Genomic DNA, 26,185 nt, shown 5'->3' on the forward strand with positions numbered 1-26,185 from the left:
TTAGGGGTTAGGTTAAGGGTTAGGGTTTCAATTAGGGTTAGGGTTAAAATTAGGGTTAAAGGTTTAGGGTTAAGAGTTCGGGTTAGGGAAAATAGGGTTGAAATGGGAATCAATTGTTTGGTCCCCATAAGGGTGTGTGTGTGTGTGTGTGTGTGTGTGTGTGTGTGTGTGTGTGTGTGTGTGTGTGTGTGTGTGTGTGTGTGTGTGTGTGTGTGTGTGTGTGTGTGTGTGTGTGTGTGTGTGTGTGTGTGTGTGTGCAAACGTATGTGTGTGTTTATGACTGAGACTTTGACCTGGACGCTACACCACACCCTGTGAGAATGGTGCTTGAGGAAGACTTACAATTTTACATTTTCACATTTGAATAATTTTGCAGATGCTCTTATCTAGAGCGACATACAATTAATGCATACAGCTAAAGTAGTAAAGTAGTAAAACCACATGTCACAATCATTGCTAGTCTTTGTTGGTTAATGTAGCTACTAGAGACAGACAAGTAGAAAAGTAATAGAAAGAGATGAGACACACACATACACACACACATACACACATACACACACACACATACACACACACATACACAGACTGAGTACCTGTTGCAGTGAAAAGTTGATAGGTCACTGACTGTTGCTGGACTTCTGTCATCTGAGGTGTCTTCTCTCTCTCTATTGCTCTATATGTTGACCACTTACTCGCTCTCTCTCTTTCTGTGTGTGTGTGTGTGTGTGTGTGCGTGTGTGTGTGTGTGTGTGGTCATAAATGTCCTGGTGTAGGTAAACAGCACAAAGCAAAGGGCAGAGTAATAATCTCCCCAAGAACTTCCATCATAGATCATAATCTGGCCATACTGTTGGCCACACACACACACGGACACAAACACACAGGAACACATACACATGCCGGCTTTGCTTTAACCATTAGGTGGCGTGCTAGGTCTAAGCTAGGGCTGCCAGTAGGACCCCCTCCCTCCCTCCCTCCCTCCCTCCCTCCCTCCCTCCCTCCCTCCCTCCCTCCCTCTCTGAGTTTTTCCATTGTGACAGTTGTTTCTGCTCCATTCAATGATGAGAAAAACTAGAGCACGTGCATGTGTGTGATGTGTGAATGTGCCATATTTAAAAACGTAGTTTTTTCTCTTTTGAGATTTCTCATCAAATCACAGAGGAGGACATCGATCGATTGATCTTATGTGGAGGCTCCAGAGAGAGAGAGAGAGAGAAAGAGAGAGAGAGAGAGAAATGTGGACTGCGTTTCTGAAACCATAATATTCAATGTCCTAGACTCATAGAGGATGTTGATGTTGTTTGGATGTTTTTGTTGTTTACCCATTTCTCTTGGCTGAGTGGTTGGAGGAGCTTTCCAGTGTCACATCGCCAAACCCGGACTGTGACTCACCTTCAGTCTAGGTTACGTGTTTTCATCTGACGCATAAGAGCGCATGAAGGGGACAGAGCAAGAGAGGATCACTTTTTGGAGGATGTTGTTTTAGAAGGTCGTCTTTTCTCGTTCATCAAAAGTGTATCTATGTGATTTTGACCAATATATATGCCTATCAATACCAGAGGAAAGGGAATATCAGATCCTATTCATATTTGTTTAATACTTTTGTACAATGCGCTCAAAGGATGCTCGAGTATTATTTTCTTTCTTCAGACATGTATTTTAGCTTGTGATATATTTAATAACATTCAAAGGCTATACTTTATTTCTTACAAGTCAAATAATTTTGTAAATGGAAGACAAGATGGGAAGGTGTGTTGTATTGCTCCAGTGCAAGACTGTTCTAAAATAGAGGAGGACTCGGAGCTTAATAACTGCTGTTGGTAAAACCATAAGATCCTTTACGCATCACGTGGCGCGCACGCACACACACGCACTCAGAGGAATAGAGGACATGCGGAGACAAGAGGAGCGCGCCAGCCGCCCCAAGGAGAACCTCCAGCCGCGTGAATGATCCGCTGGCAGCATGCGCTCCTGGCCCAACCGAACTGACTGTCTCTCTCCCGTTAACTGCAGCTGGGAGGATAACTACTGGAACTACTACTTTAACGGGAGCTACCGGGGTCCCGTGCCCCCCGAAAACCTATTCCCCATCCCCGTTCTAATGGGAATCACCATCACCTGTACTCTCCTGTTCCTGGCGGGAGTGACCGGAAATGTAATGACTATACTGGTCGTGTCTAAGTACAGAGACATGAGAACAACCACTAACCTCTACTTATGTAGCATGGCTGTCTCAGACTTGTTGATATTCCTCTGTATGCCCCCTGATGTGTATCGGTTATGGAAGTACAGGCCATGGATATTTGGAGATACATTCTGTAAACTGTTTCAGTTCGTTAGTGAGTGCTGTACTTATTCAACAATTTTGAATATAACCGCTCTGTCGGTGGAGCGGTACCTGGCCATCTGCTTCCCGCTTCGCGCCAAACGCCTGGTCACCAAGCGACGTGTCCGTGCGCTCATCCTCTTTCTCTGGCTCGTGTCGCTGTTGAGCGCGGGACCTGTCTTCGTTCTGGTGGGAGTGGAGCACGAGACTCGCCCAGCGGCGGGAAACTCTGTGACTGCTGGTGGGGCGGAAGGACAGACAGAGATAGACACTAGCGAGTGTAAACCCACCCAGTACGCGGTTGAGTCTGGGCTTCTAGCCGCCATGGCGTTGGTTAGCTCTGTGTTTTTCTTCCTGCCGGTGTTTTGTTTGACTGTGGTGTACAGTTTGATTGGACGAAGGTTGTGGAAGAGACGGAGAGAGAACAATATTGGAGCTAACGTAGCACACAGGGACAAGAGCAACAGACAGACCGTCAAGATGTTAGGTAGGGTGCAATACATGTTGCTCATATTCAAAACTATGTTTTAAGCACGGCATAATTGAGATATGGATGTTTAGAATATTTTAAAAAGGCACAGAATTGGAGACAATAAAAAAATATTGGTTTTTGATGCGCATTAAATCAATCAAACATTGTAATAAGGCAAGGATAATGCAGATACTGTAGATACAGGCTGTGTATAAGTTTCTACACTCAGCAAAGTAACTCAATAACCGTGATAACAGCCAGTCGTGTAAAGCTTTACCAATTTCATTTAATTAGGCATAACTATGGTTTCCCCATCATACCCCTCTCCTATTTATCTATCTGAAAAAAAAATTATTACTGATGTTTGCATTTAATGTTTTATGGTTGGAATTAATTTGATGTGCCTCCCCTCCTCCCTCAATTCCCCCTTCCCACTCCCCCCTCTCTCTATTATTATTAGCATAAAAGGAGAAATCCAATGTTACAAACATGTATTATCTGTCTCCCCTCTCTCTCTCTCACTCCAGCTGTAGTGGTCTTTGCCTTCGTCCTGTGCTGGCTGCCTTTCCACTTGCATCGTTACCTTATGTCCCATTCCTCCGAGGGCTCCTCTCCTCTCTGGTCTCTCTTCACCCAATACTGCTCCCTTGTTTCCACTGTCCTCTTCTATCTCTCGGCTGCCATCAACCCTGTCCTCTATAACACCATGTCTAGGAAGTACCGGTCAGCTGCTGCCCAACTGTTTGGTCTACAGGAGACTCAACCACCCAGAGGGAGAACAGCAAGCACTGTCAAAGGAGAGAGTTCACCTGCCTGGACAGAGTCCACTGTTAGCCTGTGACTGTAGCCAATTTGCAGGGTGAATGGCACTAGATATATACTTATCTGATTTTGATATGTAGTTGTTGTGATCAACCTCTTCTTGTGTGTTTCTCATCAGTGACCACTGCTTTCCCTGGTTGATCAAACTCAAACAGGCACCATTATGGACCATCAAGGATTAATTGGTCTTTATCCAAGAGAGCACCGGCTTACGCATAACGTCCATGGACATTGATTATTGATTGAAATTTGATCAGTCCGCCCTGGCCTTGTGTTGAAAATATTAATTATATTAGCCTCAAGGACTCTGAACGAGACTGTTGCTTTGATGTCACAACCCGCCCGGCAAAGACAGACAAAGGCGTTTGAGAACATGTTTTATAAAATATTTATAAGGCGTTTCTGTCACCCAAAAAGAAGCACACCATTAGCAACAAAAACTATTAAACAGCTTTTGAAATGGACACATATGCATTTTCTACAAATCACACATGCAACACACACGCGCACACACACACAAACCAAAAGAGTTATTACACTTGCCTTAATAATTAATATGTGAACTGTATTCTGGATGACAAAGAAAAGCACTGTAGACCGTGATGCACTTCTCTGTACCCTGAGAGAGAGGGACTGAAGTGCTGTGTGTGTGTTTGTTTATGTTTATGTTGAGTGACTGGGTGTGTTGGGGTGGGTGTGTTTATGGTGAGTGACGGCGTGTGTTGGGGTGTGTGTGTGTGTGTGTGTTTATGGTGAGTGACTGTGTGTGTTGGTGTGTTTGTCTGTGTGTAGATATAGGTAACAGTGTTTTGCTATGATAGCATGTACAGTAGGCTAATTATACCGCCAGCCTTACTCTGTAAATAGCAGCTTAGTAACAGTTCAATCTGATTGGTATTAGTCTTGGCTTATCCTATAAGTACTTACAAAGCAGCCACTGCTTTGGACTCCAGAATTCTGATATGGCAACCTGGTCTCAGAGCATTTCGTATTATTCTGTACATAAATCCGAGACACTCCATTTAGTATAATATGTTATGTTTCATATGGTATGTATTAATTTGTGGATGTCCATCATCCATTTCATATGATATGTTATGAACTAGAATTCGTATTATATGTTACAAATTTGCTAAATGTACAATATGTTACGAATCTGCAACACATACAATATGTTACGAATTTGCAAAACGTATAATACATAACAAATTGTAGCTAGGGGGCTAACGTTAGCTAGGCAAGGGGTTAAGGTTAGGCTTAGGAGAAGGGTTAGCTAAAATGCTAAGTAGTTGCATAGTACCTAAAAAGTACTAAGTAGTTGAAAAGTTGCTAATATGCTAAAGTTGTCCATCATGAGATTTGAACTCGCAACCTTTGGGTTACTAGACATCTGCATTATACACCTACCCATCCACAGTGCATTTGGAAAATATTCAGACACCTTGACTTTTTCCTCATTTTGTTCCATTATCGCCTTATTCTAAAATGTATTAAATAAAAAATTTTCATCATCAATCTACACACAATACCCCATAATGACAATTCAAAAGCAGGTTTTTAGACATTTTTGCTAAATTATTACAAATAAAAAACTAAAATATTGCATTTCCATAAGTATTCAGACCCCTTACTCAGTACTTTGTTGAAGCACCTTTGGCAGCGATTACATACTCAAGTCTTCTTGGGTATGACGCTACAAGCTTGGCACACCTGTATTTGGGGAGTTTCACCCATTTTTTTCTGCAGGTTGGATGGGGAGCGTCGCTACACAGCTATTTTCAGGTCTCTCCAGGGATGTTCGATCTGGTTCAAGTCCGTGCTCTGGCTGGGCCACTCAAGGACATTCAGAGACTTGTCCCGAAGCCACTCCTGTGTTGTCTTGGCTGTGTACTTAGGGTCGTTGTCCTGTTGGAAGGTGAACCTTCACCCCAGTCTGAGGTCTTGAGTGCTCTGGAGCAGGTATTCATCAAGGATCTCTCTATAATTTGCTCCGTTCATCTTTCCCTCGATCCTGACTAGTCTCCCAGTCCCTGCCGCTGAAAAACATTACCACAGCATGCTGCCACCACCATGCTTCACCGTAGGGATGGTGCTAGGTTTCCTCCAGACGTGATGCTTGGCATTCAGGCCAAAGAGTTCAATCTTGGTTTCATCAGACCAGAAGGTGCGTTTTGGCAAACTCCAAGTGGGCTGTCATGTGCCTTTTACTGAGGAGTGACTTCCGTCTGGCCACTCTACCATAAAGGCCTGATTGGTGGAGTGCTGCAGAGATGGTGTTCCTTCTGGAAGTTTCTCCCATCTCCACAGAGGAACTCTGGAGCTCAGTCAGAGTGACCATCGGGCTCTTGGTCACCTCCCTGACCAAGGCCCTTATATGAAGAGTCTTAGTGGTTCCAAACTCATTCCATTTAAGAATGATTGAGGCCACTGTTTGTGGGGACCTTCAATGCTGCAGAAATGTAATGAAAAAACATTTAATAAATCCCTTTTAGAATCAGGCTCTAAAGTATTTTTTGGGGGGGAGAAGTCAAGGGATCTGAATATTTTCTGAATGCATTGTATTTAATTTTTGTCTTGAGTAACCATAAAAAACGTAACATATCATACTAATTTGAGTGTCCCCGATTTTCATTTACAATGTTACGTCTAGTCTATGAGACCAGGCTGGATATGGACATAAAGACTACAAGTAAGGACTACAGAAACAATCTGCAAATATGAACTACAAACATCGCCTGGAAAAGACTTAAAACGTGGAATTGTAACTACAGACATGGCGCTTCAGCCCAAATTAATGTAACGCTTAACTATGTGTCCATGTTTGTACCGCTATAATAATCTGTACTATGCCTGTACAAACTATAATGGAAGAAAACACTGTATGTATTTTAATATTGATCCATATCATCAGGTTGCCAACTTGGTCTGAACTCATTCCGGGAGATAAAAATGATTCAACATTGTTTACGTGTCATTTTTTTAAATTTCAGACATAAGCAGTTTTATTCCGTCATGACTGAGAAGTGCACACACAGGTAGCCTACAAACACACAGATGTCGTCCTCACCTCTCCCCCATCTTCTCTCACCTCCTCTGCTTTCTTCTGGTCTCAGTCCCTTGAAGTCAGGCAGCCTCAAAGCCACCCATCCTCAAGGGTCGTCACTAGTTCCCACAGCCACAAAGTCGTAATTATGGCTACACCCCACCTATTTCTACAATTTCTCTTCTTAAAATCGAATTTTAAACATAACTGTAACCTTTACCACACTGCTAAACTTATGCCTAACCTTAACCTTAATTTAAGACTGAAAAGTAAATTTTTGTTTTCATGAATTTCTACAACATAGAGGGAGAATTTTTTTCTTGGTGATTTAATCCCTCCTGTTATCCAGTGAGATGCTATCGAGGCCGCTGGGGAGTAAATCACAAGCTATTGCTGGACACAGGCGCGTGCACGCACGCACACACTCAAACAAACACACACTGAGACACGGAGGGGAGTGAGGGAGGGAGAGACGGAGAGAGACAGAACGTGAGAGAGAAGAGAAAGGTAAAGAGAGATAGAAAGACAAAGAGAGTGAGAGAGGATCGATGGCAATGTTCCTGCAATAATCAGTGAGTGTCGAAGAAGAGGCTGCATGTGCTTTTGTGCATCTCTCCTCTCCGCTGGTCTCTTCTCCAGACACACACAGTTCAGCCAGGGTTATAGTGGCCATTAAATAGGAGATTCGCACTAAAAGCATTTTTTCACAGCATCGGCTGGATTATAGATGTGATTTATGTCTGGCTGTACCTCAAATGATACCTTATTCCCTACAGTGCCTTCAGAAAGTATTCAGACCCCATTACTTTTTCCTAATTTTGTTAGGTTACAGCCTTATCCTAAAATTGATTGAATTGTTATTTTTCCCCTCTTCAATCTACACACAATACTCCATAATGAAAAAACAAAAAATGGTTTTTAGAAATGTTTGCCAATTTATTAAAAATAAATAACTGAAATATCACATTTACATAACTATTCAGACTAAGTACATTGTTTAAGCACCTTTGGCAGCGATTACAGCCTCGAGTCTTCTTGGGTATGACGCTACAAGCTTGGCACACCTGTATTTGGGGAGATTCTCCCATTCTTCTCTGCAGATCCTCTCAAGCTCTGTCAGGTTGTATGGGGAGCGTTGCTGCACAGCTATTTTCAGGTCTCTACAGAGTTGTTTGATCGGATTCAAGTCCGGGATCTGGCTGGGCCACTCAAGGACATTCAGAGATTTGTCCAGAAGCCACTTCTGCGTTGTCTTGGCTGTGTGCTTAGGGTTGTTGTCCTGTTGGAAGGTGAACCTTTGCCCCAGTCTGAGGTCCTGAGTGCTCTGGAGCAGGTTTTCATCAAGGATCTCTCTGTACTTTGCTCGGTTCATCTTTGCCTCGATCCTGACTAGTCTCCCAGTCTCTGCTGCAGAAAAACATCCCCACAGCATGATGCTGCCACCATCATGCTTCACCGTAGGGATGGTGCCACGTTTCCTCCAGATGTGATGCTTGGCATTCAGGCCAAAGAGTTCAATGTGGTTTCATCAGACCAGAAAATCTTGTTTCTCATGGTCTGAGAGTTTTTAGGTGCCTTTTGGCAAACTCCCAAGTGGGCTGGCATGTGCCTTTTACTGAGAAGTGGCTTCCGTTGGGCAGCCAGCTCTAGAAAGAGTCTTGGTGGTTCCAAACTTCTTCCATTTAAGAATGATGGCCACTGTGTTCTTGGGGACCTTCAATGTTGCAGAAATTTTATGGTACTCTTCCCCAGATCTGTGTCTCGATACAATCCTGTCTCGGAGCTCTATGGACAATTCTTTGGACCACATGGCTTGGTTTTATCTCTGACATGTACTGTCAACTTTGGGACCTTATATAGACAGGTGTGTGCCTTGCCAAATCATGTCCAGTCAACTGAATTTACCACATGTGGACTCCAATCAAGTTGTAGAAACATCTCAAGGATTATCAATGGAAACAGGATGCACCTGAGCTCAATTTCGAGTCTCATAGCAAAGGGTCTTAATACTTAAGTAAATAAGGTATTTCAGTTTTTTATATTTAATAAATTAGCAAACATTTCTAAAAACCTGTTTTCACTTTGTCATTATGGGGTTTTGTGTGTAGATTGCTGAGGATTTTCTGTTTATCTAATCAATTTTAGAATAAGGCTGTAACGTAACAAAATGTGGAAAAAGTCAAGCGGTCTGAATACTTTCCGAAGGCACTGTATATCGTGCACTACAGTGACCAGAGCCAAATTATACTATTCCATATGGATTCCTGTCTAGTTAACTCTTTATTGGTTACATTTATCATGAAACAGCATCCAACCTTTTTTATTTGGAGAAAAATGATGTTGCAGCGAGCCCATTGTTTATTGTTTACTATAAAGAGTGCATATCTGATACGTCTATCTACAGATAAACCAAACCTCGAGTAATGTCCTCTAGCTCTCAGTCAGATATGAACTCACATCGACGTTACATGGGAGATGAATTCAAATGAACATTGAAGACACCAGTGTGCCTTTGAGCTAAACTGCTCCAGGGGTGCCGTACTGTGGCTGACAGGTGCTCCAACCTCTCAGTGTGTGTCCCTGATGGGGAATGGACACATTTGTGGTTTCCTGTGGACAATGGACACTAAAATTATCTTCTATAATGTTCTTCTCTTATTCCTTATTCAGACAGTGTTGTGACGACGGTGATAAATACCAGTCCCCTGTTGAGTCTGACTGCCTGACTATCTCATCATCACAGACACATTCCTCCATGCACACACGGCACGCAAGCTAGCACGCACCCGCATCACACACACATTGACAGGCACAAGGTCAGTCCCAGTGCTGGGCCCCTAGAGCAGTTCTGCTGCCTTGCAAAGGGACCAACTGCAAGAAATGGCACTTGGGATCTAACCAGCAGCCCTGCGGTTGCTAATTCACTTTTTAATAGCCCGGGATTTGAACAAGCAAACCTAGTTCGCCTCTCTATCCTTTATATAGACTACCTACTACCACAAAGCATATCACATAACCAATGTATGAATAGGAAATCAAACAATAAACTATGACACACAAAACAAGAGATTTCAGTCAAGGTCAGAAAAAATTTAACATTTATTGGGCATAAATATATTATATAACACAGGCTACCGATACAGTTAGGTCTTACATACAGAGGGTAGTATTTGCAAAATCTATACATTAAAATTGATATGGCGGTTTATTTTATATAATGCATATGAAATAGTCTAACATTTACAATACAAAGTAGTAGAAATGTATGATTTTCTTTTTTTCTTTCAAATCGTAGCCCATGACAAAATTGGAATGTTTGTTTTGATAAGTGTGAGGTACAAATATGTTGTTGGTTTGTTTTTGTTTCAGACTAATAAAAAAAGGTTTAATACATACAAGTCTTCATACATTAATCTGGGACTGTTACCCATTCAATCTCCAATCTCTCATATTCAAAATCCGTATAAATCCGTATTTTCCGTTCAATTTTTGAATTTTTATTAATCTGACAAAAAAAAGTAACCAATCAGAAGGCACAGATGCTGGGTTGCTGGGCAGAAGTATCTGTTTTGTTCAGAACCCACTAAATCAGCAGGGCCAGAAGGGTCTAAAGATTTGGGGGAGATTTAATACATCTTCAGGAATGATTTGGCTGTAAAAGGCTTGGGGGAGATTTAACACAACTTTGGGAATGATTTGGTTGTAAAATGCTTGGGGGAGATTTAATACAACTTCAGGAATGATTTGGCTGTAAAAGATTTGGGGGAGATTTAACACAACTTTGGGAATGATTTGGCTGTAAAAGGCTTGGGGAAGATTTAATACAACTTCAGGAATGATTTGGCTGTAAAATGCTTGGGGGAGATTTAATACAACATTAGGAATGATTTGGCTGTAAAAGGCTTGGGGGAGATTTAACACAACATTAGGAATGATTTGGCTGTAAAAGGCTTGGGGGAGATTTAACACAACATTAGGAATGATTTGGCTGTAAAAGGCTTGGGGGAGATTTAACACAACATTAGGAATGATTTGGCTGTAAAAGGCTTGGGGGAGATTTAACACCACTTCGGGAATGATTTGGCTGTAAAAGGCTTGGGGAAGATTTAATACAACTTCGGGAATGATTTGGCTGTAAAAGGCTTGGGGAAGATTTAACACAACTTCGGGAATGATTTGGCTGTAAAAGGCTTGGGGGAGATTTAACACAACATTAGGAATGATTTGGCTGTAAAAGGCTTGGGGAAGATTTAACACAACATTAGGAATGATTTGGCTGTAAAAGGCTTGGGGGACATTTAACACAACAGGACATATCAACAGTCTTCTTTCTAACTGAGACAGGTGAACAGGAAAGACGGACACAACATGACAAAGTCACGTCAGATGACAGAGTAATAACGCTGTATGACACAGCAACACCAAATGACACAACAATACCAGACGACTCTGTCACAACAATGACGTAGTCAAAATGTCAGACGACATTGTAATGCCAATGTAACAGAGTGCCCGGCGGGCAGCTGTGTGTCTGGTATCAAAACAAGAAGCTGTCTGATGAAAAGCATCATGGTTCTCACAGGATAGATAATTATCCTGTGGGCTAAGGGTCTACCGCTTTAAAAGTGCTTCATATCATCTCTGTTAGTTATACTTACCTAATTTTAGCATCAATACTACATATCTATACGTATAATAACTCTGCACTGACTATCAATTCTAAGCAAAATACTGGACAGAAAATAATCACTAAGGCTCTTTATACGACGACAAGCTTGGAAAAGTATTCCTCATCATAATCATCCTCTTCGGTCTGACTGAAATCCTGATTTGATTGTTGTAGTCTTTTGACCTTTTTCAGTGTGAAATCAGCGTGTTAAAACTCAATAAAGGGGTAGTATATTTAACAATGGAACATTTAATACATTTAGCTTTCCCCCGAAAATTAACATAAAAATACTCAAATGAAAGATGAAAGAGGCGTAAATCACAGATCAAGTTATGTCTTTCCTTTTTGAGAGGATAATAATGTGACAGTAATAATAATGCTGTGTGGTCACAGAGGGAACATCAAGGAACCCTTTAGAACGAAGATAATGTTGAAAGGAACGTGTGTGTGTCACACACACGCAAAGTAAAATGGCATGACACAAGTAAAATGGCATGACACAAGCCTCGACTTTGGCAGAAATAATCCAAACAGATATGATATCAAACACGTCTTAATCTATAACATTAGGCAGTATAAACGACAAATTAAGGCAACTATTGTTCTGACTCCCCGAGACACCACGCACCTTCACACTGAGGGGGCACTGTACAGTGTCCCAAGACTGTGTTAGCCCCTGGAACTAAAGCCTAGGGCATTAGCCATGCGGAGCTAACCTGAGTCTTCAAGTCTCGTCATACTGTCTGAATAATGGCACCTCTTACAGAATACCGGCTCAAACGGTAGAATTAAAGTCAGTACCGCCACCTTCTGCCGTCCTCTTCAAGCACTGGTTACAGTAACTGTAAAGAGTACCTTCATACCTTATTTAACCTTCAGTGTACCTTCATAAACTCTCTGGGAAAAAAGGTGCTACCTCGAGCATGAAAGGGTTCTTCGACTGTCCCCATTGGAGGGTTCTACGTGGAACCCAAAAGGGTTCTCCTATGGGGACAGCCGAAGAACCCTTTTGGAACCCTTTTCTCTAAGAGTGTACATTATTTAACCACCCGTGCCCCCTCAGAGTTGTACAGTACGTCGTCCTTCTGCTTAAATCCTAATACAGACGCCAACATAACCTTAATATCAGAAAAGGTAACGTTTCTGAAGACATTTTGTGTGTTTGCTCCAGCTGTCTAAAATCTTTACCAATATAACCTGGCTAACGGTTTGCTACATCTCTTAATGCATACAGAAAACCACACAGGCTGGTCATAACCGTGAAATCACGACACCCATAACAATTACAAAGCTATCATTATTGGTGTTATGACGTGATGGTCACGTGGTTACGGGTAAGAGCCAGTTCTGTGTGTCAGAGAGGAGATGACAAGGGCAGACATTTGGTTAACATGTTAAAAACGGCACTGATACCGACATACAGAATAATGAAACAACTACAGGTTTTCCCAACAACTGTAAGAGAATAAATGAGATATGTAATTGGCTACTGAGAGTACGAAATGCTGGCCTTAAATCAAACATCTAAAATCACATCCAATAAAAACAAAAAACGGAAAAATGATCATAATAACAATATAACATGCTACGAGAGAAGAAAAAAAATTAGTACATTTATAACTACACTTACATTTGTCTCTTAATTTTTATTTTTTAAACAATAAATAACTGAAAAGATTGCACTGTAATTGGCTTGTAAAGTACTGTATGCAAATATTCTATTGTATATAAATAAAGGTTTAGAAACCAATAGAGAAATTGTAGCGTAACTTTCCCGTCGACTTTGGCAAAGGTGTTGGAGCAGTTAAAGGCTCTGCTAACTGACGAGTAGGAGCGAAGCACAGCTTAGAGAGAGAGGGATGATTACAGCATTAATTAGAGAGATGGAGAGAGGGAGGTTAGGAATGAGGGAGGGAAGGGAGACGTACTGAGAATGGCGGAGGGATAGAAAAAGAGAGAGGGGGCAGAGAAAAGAAGAAGGGTATGAATAGGTATGACGGTAGAGTGGGGGCGGATAAAAGGTTACTTCAGTAACCTCTACATTCGACAGCGGGGACTGGCTACTGAACTGACCTCAGATCTGCAGATGAGCACCTAGAATACATATTATAATTCACTAAACCACTCCCAGTGGAATATACCAGGTTATCCCTAGACCAGGGGTGTCAGGTCCAGTTCTCACAGGTCAAAGTGTCATCATGTTTTTATCAACCTCAAACTAAATTGATCAACTGGTGTTGCTGATTGGCTAGATATGGCCAGGTGTGTGGCCCTCCAGGAGCCTGGTTTTACACCCTCGCCCTAAACTGATCTAAAGTCAGCTTTGCATTTCCCACTCCTAATCGTTTAGGTTAGCTTCAGGGGAGAGAAAGTTGATCCTAGATCTGTGGTTAAAAGGCAACATCTACCTAGATCCCTCCTCTTTCTCTCTGTCATTCAGACCTCTACACTTCTTATATTACATCATAGCATCGCCCCTACAGATATAGATAGGTACATCTATCTTAGATATATTTGATATAGATTGTATATATTAGGTAACTAAATCCATTCTTTCTTAGATATAACGAAACAGGATAGCAGCATTTTTTAACAATGGCATCGCTTTGGTAGCTGAATAAAGAAGACAGAAGAGAAGGCATCTGAGTGTGTGTGTTTCTGTCTCTCTGTGCATGTGTGTGTGTGTTTGTGTGTGTGTGTTTGTCTTGCTGTGCATCTGCATGTGTTTCTGTGTGTCTGTGTCTATGTGTCTGTGTGTGCATCTGTGCGTCAAGATTGCATGATTTGGCCTATAATAGACAAGGTAACAGATATTGATGGATACATGGCTAAAGCTTTAGAACTACATTTCAAAATGGCGTAACGGAAAAACTACAAAAAACTGCAGCGAACAGCGCAAATAGGACACAGACACAGTAAAGTAAGGAATTGACTGTAAAGAAATATAAAGAAAAATACACTTTGTCTATTAGGTTTAAAAAGATACAATGTCATGCAGGTCATTGAGGAGCTGGGCTCCTGGCTGGCTAATGCTTGGTTATCAGTTTGTTTTGGCCACGAACAGCTTCCCTCCAAATACATCCATTACATAAGATAGAGAGGCCAAAATAACAATGACAAGAGAAACAGAGAAAGCAAGCGAGCGAGCGAGAGAAAGAGAGAGGAGAGAGAGAAGAGGAGAGAGATACGTGGACTACAACGTCGCGGTAGAATAACTGAAGTACAGCTCAGGTCTGTTTCGTTTGAAGTCTGTTGCCTCTCTCGTTTTTTTCTCTTTCTATCCTGCACTTGATTATCAAGTGTTTGTTTTCTTTCCTTTCTTTAGTAGATGCTCGTTTTCTTTCGCTATCGTTTTGATTTCTCTTTTCTATCCTGTTGCCGGTTCATTCCCTCACTTCATGAAGAAGTATTGTAGCAGACAGGCCATGAGGATGGAGACACCGGCGAACACACACACCACGACCGCCGCAAAGCGCTCATCGCTGGATATTATCCCCGCCCCTTTCACCGTCTCCACGGCGCTTGTCTCCCCCAGGCACTGTTGCTCCTGGCGACGCAGGGTGAACAGGGAGGAGGGGCTTAGAGGGCCACAGAGTTCCTGGTTGGTATCCTGGCAACGGCGGCAGGCGCACACACGGAAACGATAGTCGGTGTTGCCTTGGAGCCCGGTGATTTGGAAGGCACTCTCTTCTCCTTTAAACACCTGGAGAGAGAGTAAGAGAGAGAAAGAGCAAGAAAGAGAGGGAAAGAGAAAGAAAGAGAAAGAAAGAGAGAACGTTTATTTAGAAAGTACTCTGTGACCTCATCAACAACAACAAATTGATTCAGACCAAACAGGTTAATGCTCAGAGTGTGTGTGTGTGTGTGTGTGTGTGTGTGTGTGTGTGTGTGTGTGTGTGTGTGTTTGTGTTAGTATTGGCTCTTAACAGTCCAATGAGTGCATGAAAGAGGCTATAGAAGCTGTTTTCTGGTTAACATTATCAACACCGCCTCTGTACAGAAGGGATTTAACTACCTCAAGAACCACTTAGGACACACACACACACACACACACACACACACACACACACACACACACACACACACACAAGTCTTCTGCCTCCAACTGCTCGCTAGATCAATAAGAACAAAACTTAACTGGAGATAAGTACCACAAAACTCTTCACTAACACATCAGATATGTGTGTGTCTGCGTGTGTGTGTTTTTTAATGTGCTTTTCAATACTCATTCACCTGAAGAGCTGTTCGACTGCCAAAAGGGCAAGTGTGATTGTGTGTGTGTGTGTGTATATTGACAACCATATTGAGTTTCCATAAAGTTCCATTGGCAGCAGACACTGTTAAATGTCAGTGGTCTCGGAGCTGTAATAGTCATTAACACTGCCTTCACCTAACTCTGCTGTCACCACAGTACATGAAAGGGTACATGGAAGACAAGGGAAACGGGATAGCTAGTCAGTTACACAACTGCATGCATTCAACCCAAATGTTTCTATACAGCTATCCTCACATGAACTGTGTGTGTGTGTGTGTGTGTGTGTGTGTTACCTGTTTGTACTCTGACTCTCGTCCAACCAGCACCTGCAGGATGTAGTTGACACGGTCGCCTCTCATTGGTGGAATGGTCTCCCAGGTGACCTCACACACATTCCCTTCCAGCTGGTGCACTCTGGGAGCTGTAGGCAGACAGGACACATTATCACAAACAATGTCATAAACATTGGGGGGTCAAAATCAAAAAGTAACAGTCAGTATCTGGTGTGGCCACCAGCTGCATTAAGTACTGCAGTGCATCTCCTCCTCATGGACTGCACCAGATTTGCCAGTTCTTGCTGTGAGATGTTACCCCACTCTTCCACCAAGGCACCTGCAAGTTCCCGGACATTTCTGGGGAGAATGGCCCTAGCCCTCACCCTCCGATCCAACAGGTCCCAGACGTGCTCAATGGGATTGAGATCCAGGATCTTCGCTGGCCATGGCAGAACACTGACATTCCTGTCTTGCAGGAAATCACGCACAGAACGAGCAGTATGGCTGGTGGCATTGTCATGCTGGAGGGTCATGTCAGGATAAGCCTGCAGGAAGGGTACCACATGAGGGAGGAGGATGTCTTCCCTGTAACGCACAGCGTTGAGATTGCCTGCAATGACAACAAGCTCAGTCCGATGATGCTGTGACACACCGCCCCAGACCATGACAGACCCTCCACCTCCAAATCGATCCCGCTCCAGAGTACAGGACTCGGTGTAATGCTCATTCCTTCGACGATAAACGTAAATCCGACCATCACCCCTGGTAAGACAAAACCGCGACTCGTCAGAGAAGAGCACTTTTTGCCAGTCCTGTCTGGTCCAGCGACGGTGGGTTTGTGTCCATAGGCGACGTTGTTGCCGGTGATGTCTGGTGAAAACCTGCCTTACAACAGGCCTACAAGCCCTCAGTCCAGCCTCTCTCAGCCTATTGCGGGCAGTCTGAGCACTGGTGGAGAGATTGTGCATTCCTGGTGTAACTCGGGCAGTTGTTGTGGCCATCCTGTACCTGTCACGCAGGTGTGATGTTCGGATGTAGCGATCCTGTGCAGGTGTTGTTACACGTGGTCTGCCACTGCGAGGACGATCAGCTGTCCGTCCTGTCTCCCTGTAGCGCTGTCTTAGGTGTCTCACAGTACATTGCAATTTATTGCCCTGGCCACATCTGCAGTCCTCATGCCTCCTTGCAGCATGCTTAAGGCACGTTCACGCAGATGAGCAGGGACCCTGGGCGTCTTTCTTTTGGTGTTTTTCAGAGTGTAACGTCCTGACCAGAGTTCTTATGTGTTTTGCTTGTTGAGTGTTGGTCAGGACGTGAGCTGGGTGGGAATTCTATGTTGTGTGTCTAGTTCGTCTGTTTCTATGTTCAGCCTGATATGGTTCTCAATCAGAGACAGCTGTCAATCGTTGTCCCTGATTGAGAATCATATATAGGTGGCTTGTTTTGTGTTGGGGATTTTGGGTGGTTATTTCCTGTCTCTGTGTTTGTGTTCTGCACCAGCTAGGACTGTGACGGTATGTTCTTTTGTTATTTTGTATAGTGTATTGTTTTGTGTTGATTAAATTCATTATGGAAAATTACCACGCTGCGTATTGGTCCTCTGATCCTTCTCGCCTCTCCTCGTCTGAGGAGGAGGACGACTTAGACTGCCGTTATAGAACCACCCACCAAACAAGGATCAAGCAGCGTGGCAACGGGCAGCAGCGACAGCAGCAGCGGTACCAGGAGGAATGGTCATGGGAGCAAATATTTAACGGAGAGGGACCCTGGGCTAAGGTTGGAGAATATCGCCGCTCTCGGGAAGAGATGGAGGCAGCTAAAGCCCAGGAGCGGTGGTCTGAGGAGGCAGCACGGAAGCGGGGCTGGAAGCCCGTGAAGAAACCCCAAAAATTTCTTGGGGGGGGGCTAAAGGGTAGTGTGGCGAGGGCAGGTAGGAAACCTGCGCCCACTTCCCATGCTTACCGTGGAGAGCAGGAGTACGGGCAGACACCGTGTTACGCGGAAGAGCGCACGGTGTCTCCTGTACGGGTGCATAGCCCGGTGCGGGTTATTCCACCTCCCCGCACTGGGCGGGCTAGAGTGAGCATTGAGCCAAGTGCCATGAAGCCGGCTCTACATATCTGGCCTCCAGTACGTCTCCTCGGGCCGGTGTACATGGCACCAGCCTTACGCATGGTGTCCCCGGTTCGCCAACACAGCCCAGTGCGGGTTATTCCACCTCCCCGCACTGGACGGGCTACGGGGAGCATGCAACCAGGTAAGGTTGGGCAGGCTCAGTGCTCAAGGGAGCCAGTACGCCGGCACGGTCCGGTATATCCGGCGCTACCATCCCGCTCCAGCCCAGTACCACCAGTGCCTACACCACGCACCAGGCTTCCAGTGCGTCTCCAGAGCCCTGTTCCTCCTCCACGCACTCTCCCTGTGGTGCGTGTCTCCAGCCCAGTACCTCCAGTTCCGGCACCACGCACCAAGCCTCCTGTGCGTCTCCAGAGCCCTGTACGCACTGTGCCTTCTCCCCGCACTCGCCCTGAGGTGCGTGCCCTCAGCCCGGTACCACCAGTGCCGGTACCACGCACCAGGCCTATAGTGCGCATCGAGAGTCCAGTGTGCCCTGTTCCTGCTCCCCGCACTAGCCTTGAGGTGCGTGTCTCCAGTCCGGTACCATCAGTTCCGGCACCACGCACCAGGCCTACTGTGCGCCTCAGCAGGTCAGAGTCGGCCGTCTGCCCAACGCCGCCTGCACTGCTCGTCTGTCCAGCGCCGTCTGAGCTGCCTGCCTGCCCAGCGCCGTCTGAACTGCCTGCACTGCTCGTCTGCTCAACGCCGCCTGCACTGCTCGTCTGCCCAGCGCCGTCTGAGCTGCCTGCACTGCCTGCCTGCCCAGCACTATCTGAGCCATCCGTCTGCCCAGCACCATCTGAGCCATCCGTCTGCCCAGCGCCGTCTGAGCCATCCGTCTGCCCAGCGCCGTCTGAGCCATCCGTCTGCCCAGCGCCGTCTGAGCCATCCGTCTGCCCAGCGCCGTCTGAGCCATCCGTCTGCCCAGCGCCGTCTGAGCCATCCGTCTGCCCAGCGCCGTCTGAGCCATCCGTCTGCCCAGCGCCGTCTGAGCCATCAGTCTGCCCAGCGCCATCTGAGTCATCCGTCTGCCACGAGCCATTAGAGCCGCCCGTCTGTCCCGAGCCATTAGAGCCGTCCGTCAGTCAGGAGCCGCTAGAGCCGTCCGTCAGTCAGGAGCTGCCAGAGCCGCCAGCCAGTCAGGAGCTGCCAGAGACGCCAGCCAGTCAGGAGCTGCCAGAGACGCCAGCCAGTCAGGAGCTGCCAGAGACGCCAGCCAGTCAGGAGCTTCCAGAGACGCCAGCCAGTCAGGAGCTGCCAGAGACGCCAGCCAGTCAGGAGCTGCCAGAGACGCCAGCCAGTCAGGAGCTGCCAGAGCCGCCAGACAGTCAGGAGCTGCCAGAGCCGCCCTACAGTCATGAGCTGCCCTACAGTCATGAGCTGCCCTCCAGTCATGAGCTGCCCTCCAGTCATGAGCTGCCCTCCAGTCATGAGCTGCCCTCCAGTCATGAGCTGCCCTCCAGTCATGAGCTGCCCTCCAGTCCGGAGCTGCCCTCCAGTCCGGAGCTGCCACCCAGTCCGGAGCTGCCACTCAGTCCGGAGCTGCCACTCAGTCCGGAGCTGCCACCAGTCCGGAGCTGCCACTCAGTCCGGAGCTGCCATTCAGTCCGGAGCTGCCATTCGTCCTGAGCTGCCCCTCTGTCCTGAGCTGCCCCTCTGTCCTGAGCTACCTCTCTGTCCTGAGCTACCTCTCTGTCCTGAGCTACCTCTCTGTCCTGAGCTACCTCTCTGTCCTGAGCTACCTCCTAAATCATGTGGGGGCCTTGGGGAGGATTCTTAGGCCAAGGTCGTGGGCGAGGGTCGCCACTCAAAGGACGCTAAGGAGGGGGACAAAGACAGTGGTGGAGTGGTGTCCTCGTCCACCGCCGGAGCCGCCACCGCGGACAGATGCCCACCCAGACCCTCCCCTTGAGTTTTAGGGGTGCGTTCGGAGTCCGCACCTCAGGGGGGGGGGGTACTGTAACGTCCTGACCAGAGTTCTTATGTGTTTTGCTTGTTGAGTGTTGGTCAGGACGTGAGCTGGGTGGGAATTCTATGTTGTGTGTCCAGTTCGTCTGTTTCTATGTTCAGCCTGATATGGTTCTCAATCAGAGACAGCTGTCAATCGTTGTCCCTGATTGAGAATCATATATAGGTGGCTTGTTTTGTGTTGGGGATTGTGGGTGGTTATTTCCTGTCTCTGTGTTTGTGTTCTGCACCAGCTAGGACTGTGACGGTATGTTCTTTTGTTATTTTGTATAGTGTATTGTTTTGTGTTGATTAAATTCATTATGGAAAATTACCACGCTGCGTATTGGTCCTCTGATCCTTCTCGCCTCTCCTCGTCTGAGGAGGAGGACGACTTAGACTGCCGTTACACAGAGTCAGTAGAAAGGCCTCTTTAGTGTCCTAAGTTTTCATAAATGTGACCTTAATTGCCTACCGTCTGTAAGCTGTTAGTGTCTTAATGACCGTTCCACAGGTGCATGTTCATTAATTGTTTATGATTCATTGAACAAGCATGGGAAACCGTGTTTAAACCCTTTACAATGATGATCTGTGAAGTTATTTGGATTTTTACGAATTATCTTTGAAAGACAGGGTCCTGAAAAAGGGACGTTTCTTTTTTTGCTGAGTTTAGTAGTGGTTGCAACGGAATAAATGGAATGGTATCAAACACATCAAAAACATGGTTTCCATGTGGTTGATATATCACTCCACTCACTCCATTCCAGCCATTATTATGAGCCTTCCTCCCCTCAGAAGCCTCCTGTGACGGAAACACACACACCGTCAGACAGACACACACCCTTACCTTTGAGTGCGGAGGGTACAGTCTTGGTGGTAGAGAAGGTATGCGTGTCTGAGAACGGTCCCTCCCCTGCATCACTACATGCCTGGATCCTGAACCGGTAACTGGTGGACTCTGTCAGGCGCTGCACCTTGTAAGTATGACTGGGACCTCTGTAGATACACACAAACCTGGACAGAAAGACAAGGTTGAGAGGTTAGGAGAGAGAGAGGAAGAGAGAGAAAGAAAGAAAGAGAGAGAGAGAGAAAGGGAGGGATAGAGAGAATGAGAGCGATAGAGAGCTTCCGCTAAGCATCTGATAGTGACAGAGACATAACTTCACCTGAACCCTTTATTGTAGGGGAGTGATGCGCACACACACACACACACACACACACACACACACACACACACACACACACACACACACACACACACACACACACACACACACACACACACACACACACACACACACACAGACACACACACACACACTTCTTTTAGGGTATATCAACTGTTGTTATGTTCTCTTTATTGCATATGTGCAGTAGGACCAGTTAATCCGGTAAACAGGACAAGTCTCTGCCCAACGAAACATTCTGTTTTTACTCTCAGGACATTTCCATAATCATCAGTGCTGGCAGACCGTGTGTGTGTGTGTGTGTGTGTGTGTGTGTGTGTGTGTGTGTGTGTGTGTGTGTGTGTGTGTGTGTGTGTGTGTGTGTGTGTGTGTGTGTGTGTGTGTGTGTGTGTGTGTGTGTGTGTGTAAATGATGAGTTATGACCCAGGGAAGTTTTGGCAAGGCGGTTTGGCACAACCAGGGCCTAACAATTAACACACCACTTAGCCTGAAATACACAACACACTCTGAGAACATTACATAGCAGGTACACTCCAATCAAAAGCCTAACAAAACACCAGCCCTGGCTATGATGGACTACAAAAGGCAGAACAACTCTCTCTCTCTCTCTCTGTGTTGGAGGAAGGGTGGCTACACGCTCCGAGCTTCAAATGGACAACAATAAAAGCAGCGAGAGACAGGTCTGGAAACATGACGATAAGAAGAGAGAGGGGGAGGCAGAGGTGGGGCTTCTTTCACTGCTTCTTTATTTATTTTATATTCATTTCACCTTTCTTTACCCAGGTAGGCTAGTTGAGAACAAGTTCTCATTTACAACTGCGACCTGGCCAAGATAAAGCAAAGCAGGTCAACACAAACAACAACAGAGTTACACATGGAATAAACAAACATACAGTCAATAATACAGTAGAATAAGTCTATATACAGTGTGTGCAAATGAGGTAGGATAAGGGAGGTAAGGCAATAAATAGGCCATGGTGGCGAAGTAATTACAATTTAGCAATTAAACACTGGAATGAAAGATGTGCGGAAGATGAATGTGCAAGTAGAGATACTGGGGTGCAAAGGAGCAAGATAAATAAATAAATACAGTATGGGGATGAGGTAGTTCGATGGGCTATTTACAGATAGGCTATGTACAGGTGCAGTAATATGTGAGCTGCTCTGACAGCTGGTGCTTAAAGTTAGTGAGGGAGATATGAGTCTCCAGCTTCAGTGATTTTTGCAATTCGTTCCAGTCATTGGCAGCAGAGAACTGGAAGCAAAGGCAGCCAAAGGAGGAATAGGCTTTGAGGGTGACCAGTGAAATATACCTGTTGGAGCGCGTGCTACAGGTGGGTGCTGCTATGGTGACCAGTGAGCTGAGATAAGGCGGGGCCTTACCTAGCAAAGACTTGAAAGTGACCTGGAGCCAGTGGGTTTGGCGACGAGTATGAAGCGAGGGCCAGCCAACGAGAGCGTACAGGTCGCAGTGGTGGGTAGTATATAGGGCTTTGGTGACAAAATGGATGGCACTGTGACAGACTGCATCCAATTTGTTGAGTAGAGTGTTGGAGGCTATTTCATAAATGACATCGCCTAAGTCGAGGATCGGTAGGATGGTCAGTTTTACGAGGGTATGTTTGGCAGCATGAGTGAAGGATGCTTTGCTGCGAAATAGGAAGCCAATTCTAGATTTAAATTTGGATTGGAGATGTTAATGTGAGTCTGGAAGGAGAGTTTACAGTCTAACCAGACACCTAGGTATTTGTAGTTGTCCACATATTCTAAATCAGAACCGTCCAGAGTAGTGATGCTGGACGGGCGGGCAGGTACGAGCAGCGATCGATTGAAGAGCATGCATTTAGTTTTACTTTCATTTAAGAACAGTTGGAGGCCACGGAAGGAGAGTTGTACGGCATTGAAGCTCGTCTGGAGGTTAGTTAACACAGTGTCCAAAGAAGGGCCAGAAGTATACAGAATTGTGTCGTCTGCGTAGAGGTGGATCAGAGAATCACCAGCAGCAAGAGCGACATCACTGATGTATACAGAGAAGAGAGTCGGCCCGAGGATTGAACCCTGTGGCACCCCCAGAGACTGCCAGAGGTCCGGACAACAGGTCCTCCGATTTGACACACTGAACTCTATCAGAGAAGTAGTTGGTGAACCAGGCGAGGCAATCATTTGAGAAACCAAGGCTGTTAATCCTGCCGATAAGAATGTGTTGATTGACAGAGTCGAAAGCCTTAGCCAGGTCAATGAATACAGCTGCACAGTGTTGTCTCTTATCGATGGCGGTTATGATATCGTTTAGGACCTTGAGCGTGGCTGAGATGCACCCATGACCAGCTCGGAAACCAGATTGCATAGTGGAGAAGGAACAATGAGATTTGAAATGGTCGGTAATCTGTTTGTTAACTTGGCTTTCGAAGACCTTAGAAAGACAGGGTAGGATAGATATAGGTCTGTAGCAGTTTGGGTCTAGAGTGTCTCCCCCTTTGAAGAGGGGGATGACCGCAGCAGCTTTCCAATCTATGGGGATCTCAAACGATACGAAAGAGAGGTTGAACAGGCTAGTAATAGGGGTTGCAACAATTTCGGCAGATAACTTTAGAAAGAGAGGGTCCAGATTGTCTAGCCCGGCTGATTTGTAGGGGTCCAGATTTTGCAGCTCTTTCAGAACATCAGCTATCTGGATTTGGGTGAAGGAGAAATGGGGGAGGCTTGGGCGAGTTGCTGTGGGGGGTGCAGTGCTATTGACCGGGGTAGGGGTAGCCAGGTGGAAAGCATGGCCAGCCGCAGAAAAATGCTTATTGAAATTCTCAATTATAGTGGATTTATCGGTGGTGACAGTGTTTCCTAGCCTCAGTGCAGTGGGCAGCTGGGAGGAGGTGCTCTTATTCTCCATGGACTTTACAGTGTCCCAGAACTTTTTTTGAGTTAGGATGCAAATTTCTGTTTGAAAAAGCTAGCCTTTGCTTTCCTAACTGCCTGTGTATATTGGTTCCTAACTTTCCTGAAAAGTTGCATATCATGGGGGCTATTCGATGCTAATGCAGAACGCCACAGGATGTTTTTGTGCTGGTCAAGGGCAGACAGGTCTGGAGTGAACCAAGGACTATATCTATTCCTAGTTCTACATTTTTTGAATGGGGCATGCTTATTTAAGATGGTGAGGAAGGCACTTTTAAAGAATAACCAGGCATCCTCTACTGACAGGATGAGGTCAATATCCTTCCAGGATACCCTGGCCAGGTCGATTAGAAAGGCCTGCTCGCTGAAGTGTTTTAGTGAGCGTTTGACAGTGATGAGTGGAGGTCGTTTGACCGCTGACCCATTACGGATGCAGGCAATGAGGCAGTGATCGCTGAGATCCTGGTTGAAGACAGCAGAGGTATATTTGGAGGGCAAGTTGGTTAGGATGATATCTATAAGGGTGCCCGTGTTTACGGATTTGGGGTGGTACCTGGTAGGTTCATTGATCATTTGTGTGAGATTGAGGGCATCAAGCTTAGATTGTAGGATGGCCGGGGTGTTAAGCATATCCCAGTTTAGGTCACCTAACAGTACGAGATTTGAAGATAAATGGGGGGCAATCAATTCACATATGGTGTCCAGGGCACAGCTGGGGGCTGAGGGGGGTCTATAACAAGTGGCAACGGTGAGAGACTTATTTCTGGAAAGGTGGATTCTTAAAAGTTGAAGCTTGAATTGTTTGGGCACAGACCTGGATAGTAATACAGAACTCTGCAGGCTGTCTCTGCAGTAGATCGCAACTCCGCCCCCTTTGGCAGTTCTATCTTGTCTGAAAATGTTATAGGGGTTTTGGTGGTCTTCCTAAGCCAGGATTCAGACACGGCTAGGACATCTTACAGAGAGAGAGAGAGAGAGAGACACAGACAGACAGACAGACAGACAGACAGACAGACAGACAGACAGACAGACAGACAGACAGACAGACAGACAGACAGACAGACAGACAGACAGACAGACAGACAGACAGAAAGGTGTAGGGACACCACATGAGTTTGAGAAGGTCATTGTAGAAATGAAAACAATATTTGCTGTTTGGTAATTTGATATTTGATATGTCTTTGTTTACTGCCAATAATCCTCTCTCTCTCTCTTTCTCTCTCTCTCTTTCTCTCTCTCTCTTTCTCTCTCTCTCTCTTTCTCATAGTGTCTGTGTATCTGGTTACCATAGCAATCTGTCAATTACAGAGATTCCAGGTAATTCAGCCCTAATACTGTCTGTTTAGGAGCGGCAGGGGTGAAGAGGGACTGGGAAAATGTAAGGAGGGTAGAGGAGAGGGGGTCTCCAATACTGCTAGTTACTGCCAGTTAAATCCATATAGCTCTGATGATCCCCTTTCTACCCTGCAGAGACACATGCAGAGAGAGAGAGATAGATAGAGAGGGATGGGGGATAGAGAGGAGGTAGAGGGGGAGAGAGATAGAGAGGGGGATAGAGAGGAGGTAGAGGGGGAGAGAGATAGAGAGAGGGGGATAGAGAGGAGGTAGAGATAGAGAGGCGGTAGAGGGGGAGAGAGATAGAGAGGAGGTAGAGGAGGAGAGAGGGGGGGTAGAGAGGAGGTAGAGGGGGAGAGAGATAGAGGAGGTAGAGGGGGAGAGAGGGGGTAGAGAGGAGGTAGAGGGGAGAGAGATAGAGACGAGGTAGAGGGGGAGAGAGGGGGGTAGAGGAGGTAGAGGGGAGAGAGGGAGCGGTAGAGAGGAGGTAGAGGGGGAGAGAGAGGGGGTAGAGAGGAGGTAGAGGGGGAGAGAGATAGAGACGAGGTAGAGGGGAGAGAGGGGGGGTAGAGAGGAGGTAGAGGGGGAGAGAGGGGGGGTAGAGGAGGTAGAGGGGGAGAGAGGGGGGTAGAGAGGAGGTAGAGGGGAGAGAGATAGAGACGAGGTAGAGGGGGAGAGAGGGGGAGAGAGGAGGTAGAGGGGGAGAGAGGGGGGTAGAGAGGAGGTAGAGGGGAGAGAGGGGGTAGAGAGGAGGTAGAGGGGGAGAGAGGGGGGGTAGAGAGGAGGTAGAGGGGGAGAGAGGGGGGGTAGAGAGGAGGTAGAGGGGGAGAGAGGGGGGAGAGAG

General features: G+C 45.9%; 2 protein-coding genes across 2 annotated transcripts; one reads left to right on the forward strand and one right to left on the reverse strand.

Annotated features, from left to right (window-relative positions):
- The first annotated feature begins 1,963 nt into the window (after nt 1–1,963).
- LOC120037153 (growth hormone secretagogue receptor type 1-like) lies at nt 1,964–3,639 on the forward strand. The gene is made up of 2 exons (XM_038983326.1): nt 1,964–2,813; nt 3,326–3,639. The coding sequence occupies exons 1-2, from the start codon at nt 1,964–1,966 to the stop codon at nt 3,637–3,639; spliced, it is 1,164 nt and encodes a 387-aa protein (XP_038839254.1).
- Nucleotides 3,640–9,738: 6,099 nt separating this feature from the next.
- On the reverse strand, nt 9,739–20,967 carry LOC120037154 (fibronectin type III domain-containing protein 3B-like). Its single transcript, XM_038983327.1, has 3 exons — nt 20,775–20,967; nt 15,881–16,008; nt 9,739–15,035 (listed from the first exon to the last, which is right to left on the reverse strand). The coding sequence occupies exons 2-3, from the start codon at nt 15,944–15,946 to the stop codon at nt 14,724–14,726; spliced, it is 378 nt and encodes a 125-aa protein (XP_038839255.1). The 5' UTR covers nt 15,947–16,008; nt 20,775–20,967; the 3' UTR covers nt 9,739–14,723.
- Between the last annotated feature and the right edge of the window lie 5,218 nt (nt 20,968–26,185).

This window comes from Salvelinus namaycush, unplaced genomic scaffold (genome assembly GCF_016432855.1).
Source record: "Salvelinus namaycush isolate Seneca unplaced genomic scaffold, SaNama_1.0 Scaffold1592, whole genome shotgun sequence".
Classification (NCBI taxonomy): domain Eukaryota; kingdom Metazoa; phylum Chordata; class Actinopteri; order Salmoniformes; family Salmonidae; genus Salvelinus; species Salvelinus namaycush.

Coding starts and splice junctions, on each gene's coding strand:
- LOC120037153 (XM_038983326.1), top strand. CDS start 1,964: ATGCGCTCCTGGCCCAACCGAACTGACTGTCTCTCTCCCGTTAACTGC. Junction 2,814..3,325: donor ACAGACCGTCAAGATGTTAG/GTAGGGTGCAAT, acceptor CTCTCACTCCAG/CTGTAGTGGTCTTTGCCTTC.
- LOC120037154 (XM_038983327.1), bottom strand. CDS start 15,946: ATGAGAGGCGACCGTGTCAACTACATCCTGCAGGTGCTGGTTGGACGA. Junction 15,036..15,880: donor GAGAGTCAGAGTACAAACAG/GTAACACACACA, acceptor CTCTCTCTCCAG/GTGTTTAAAGGAGAAGAGAG.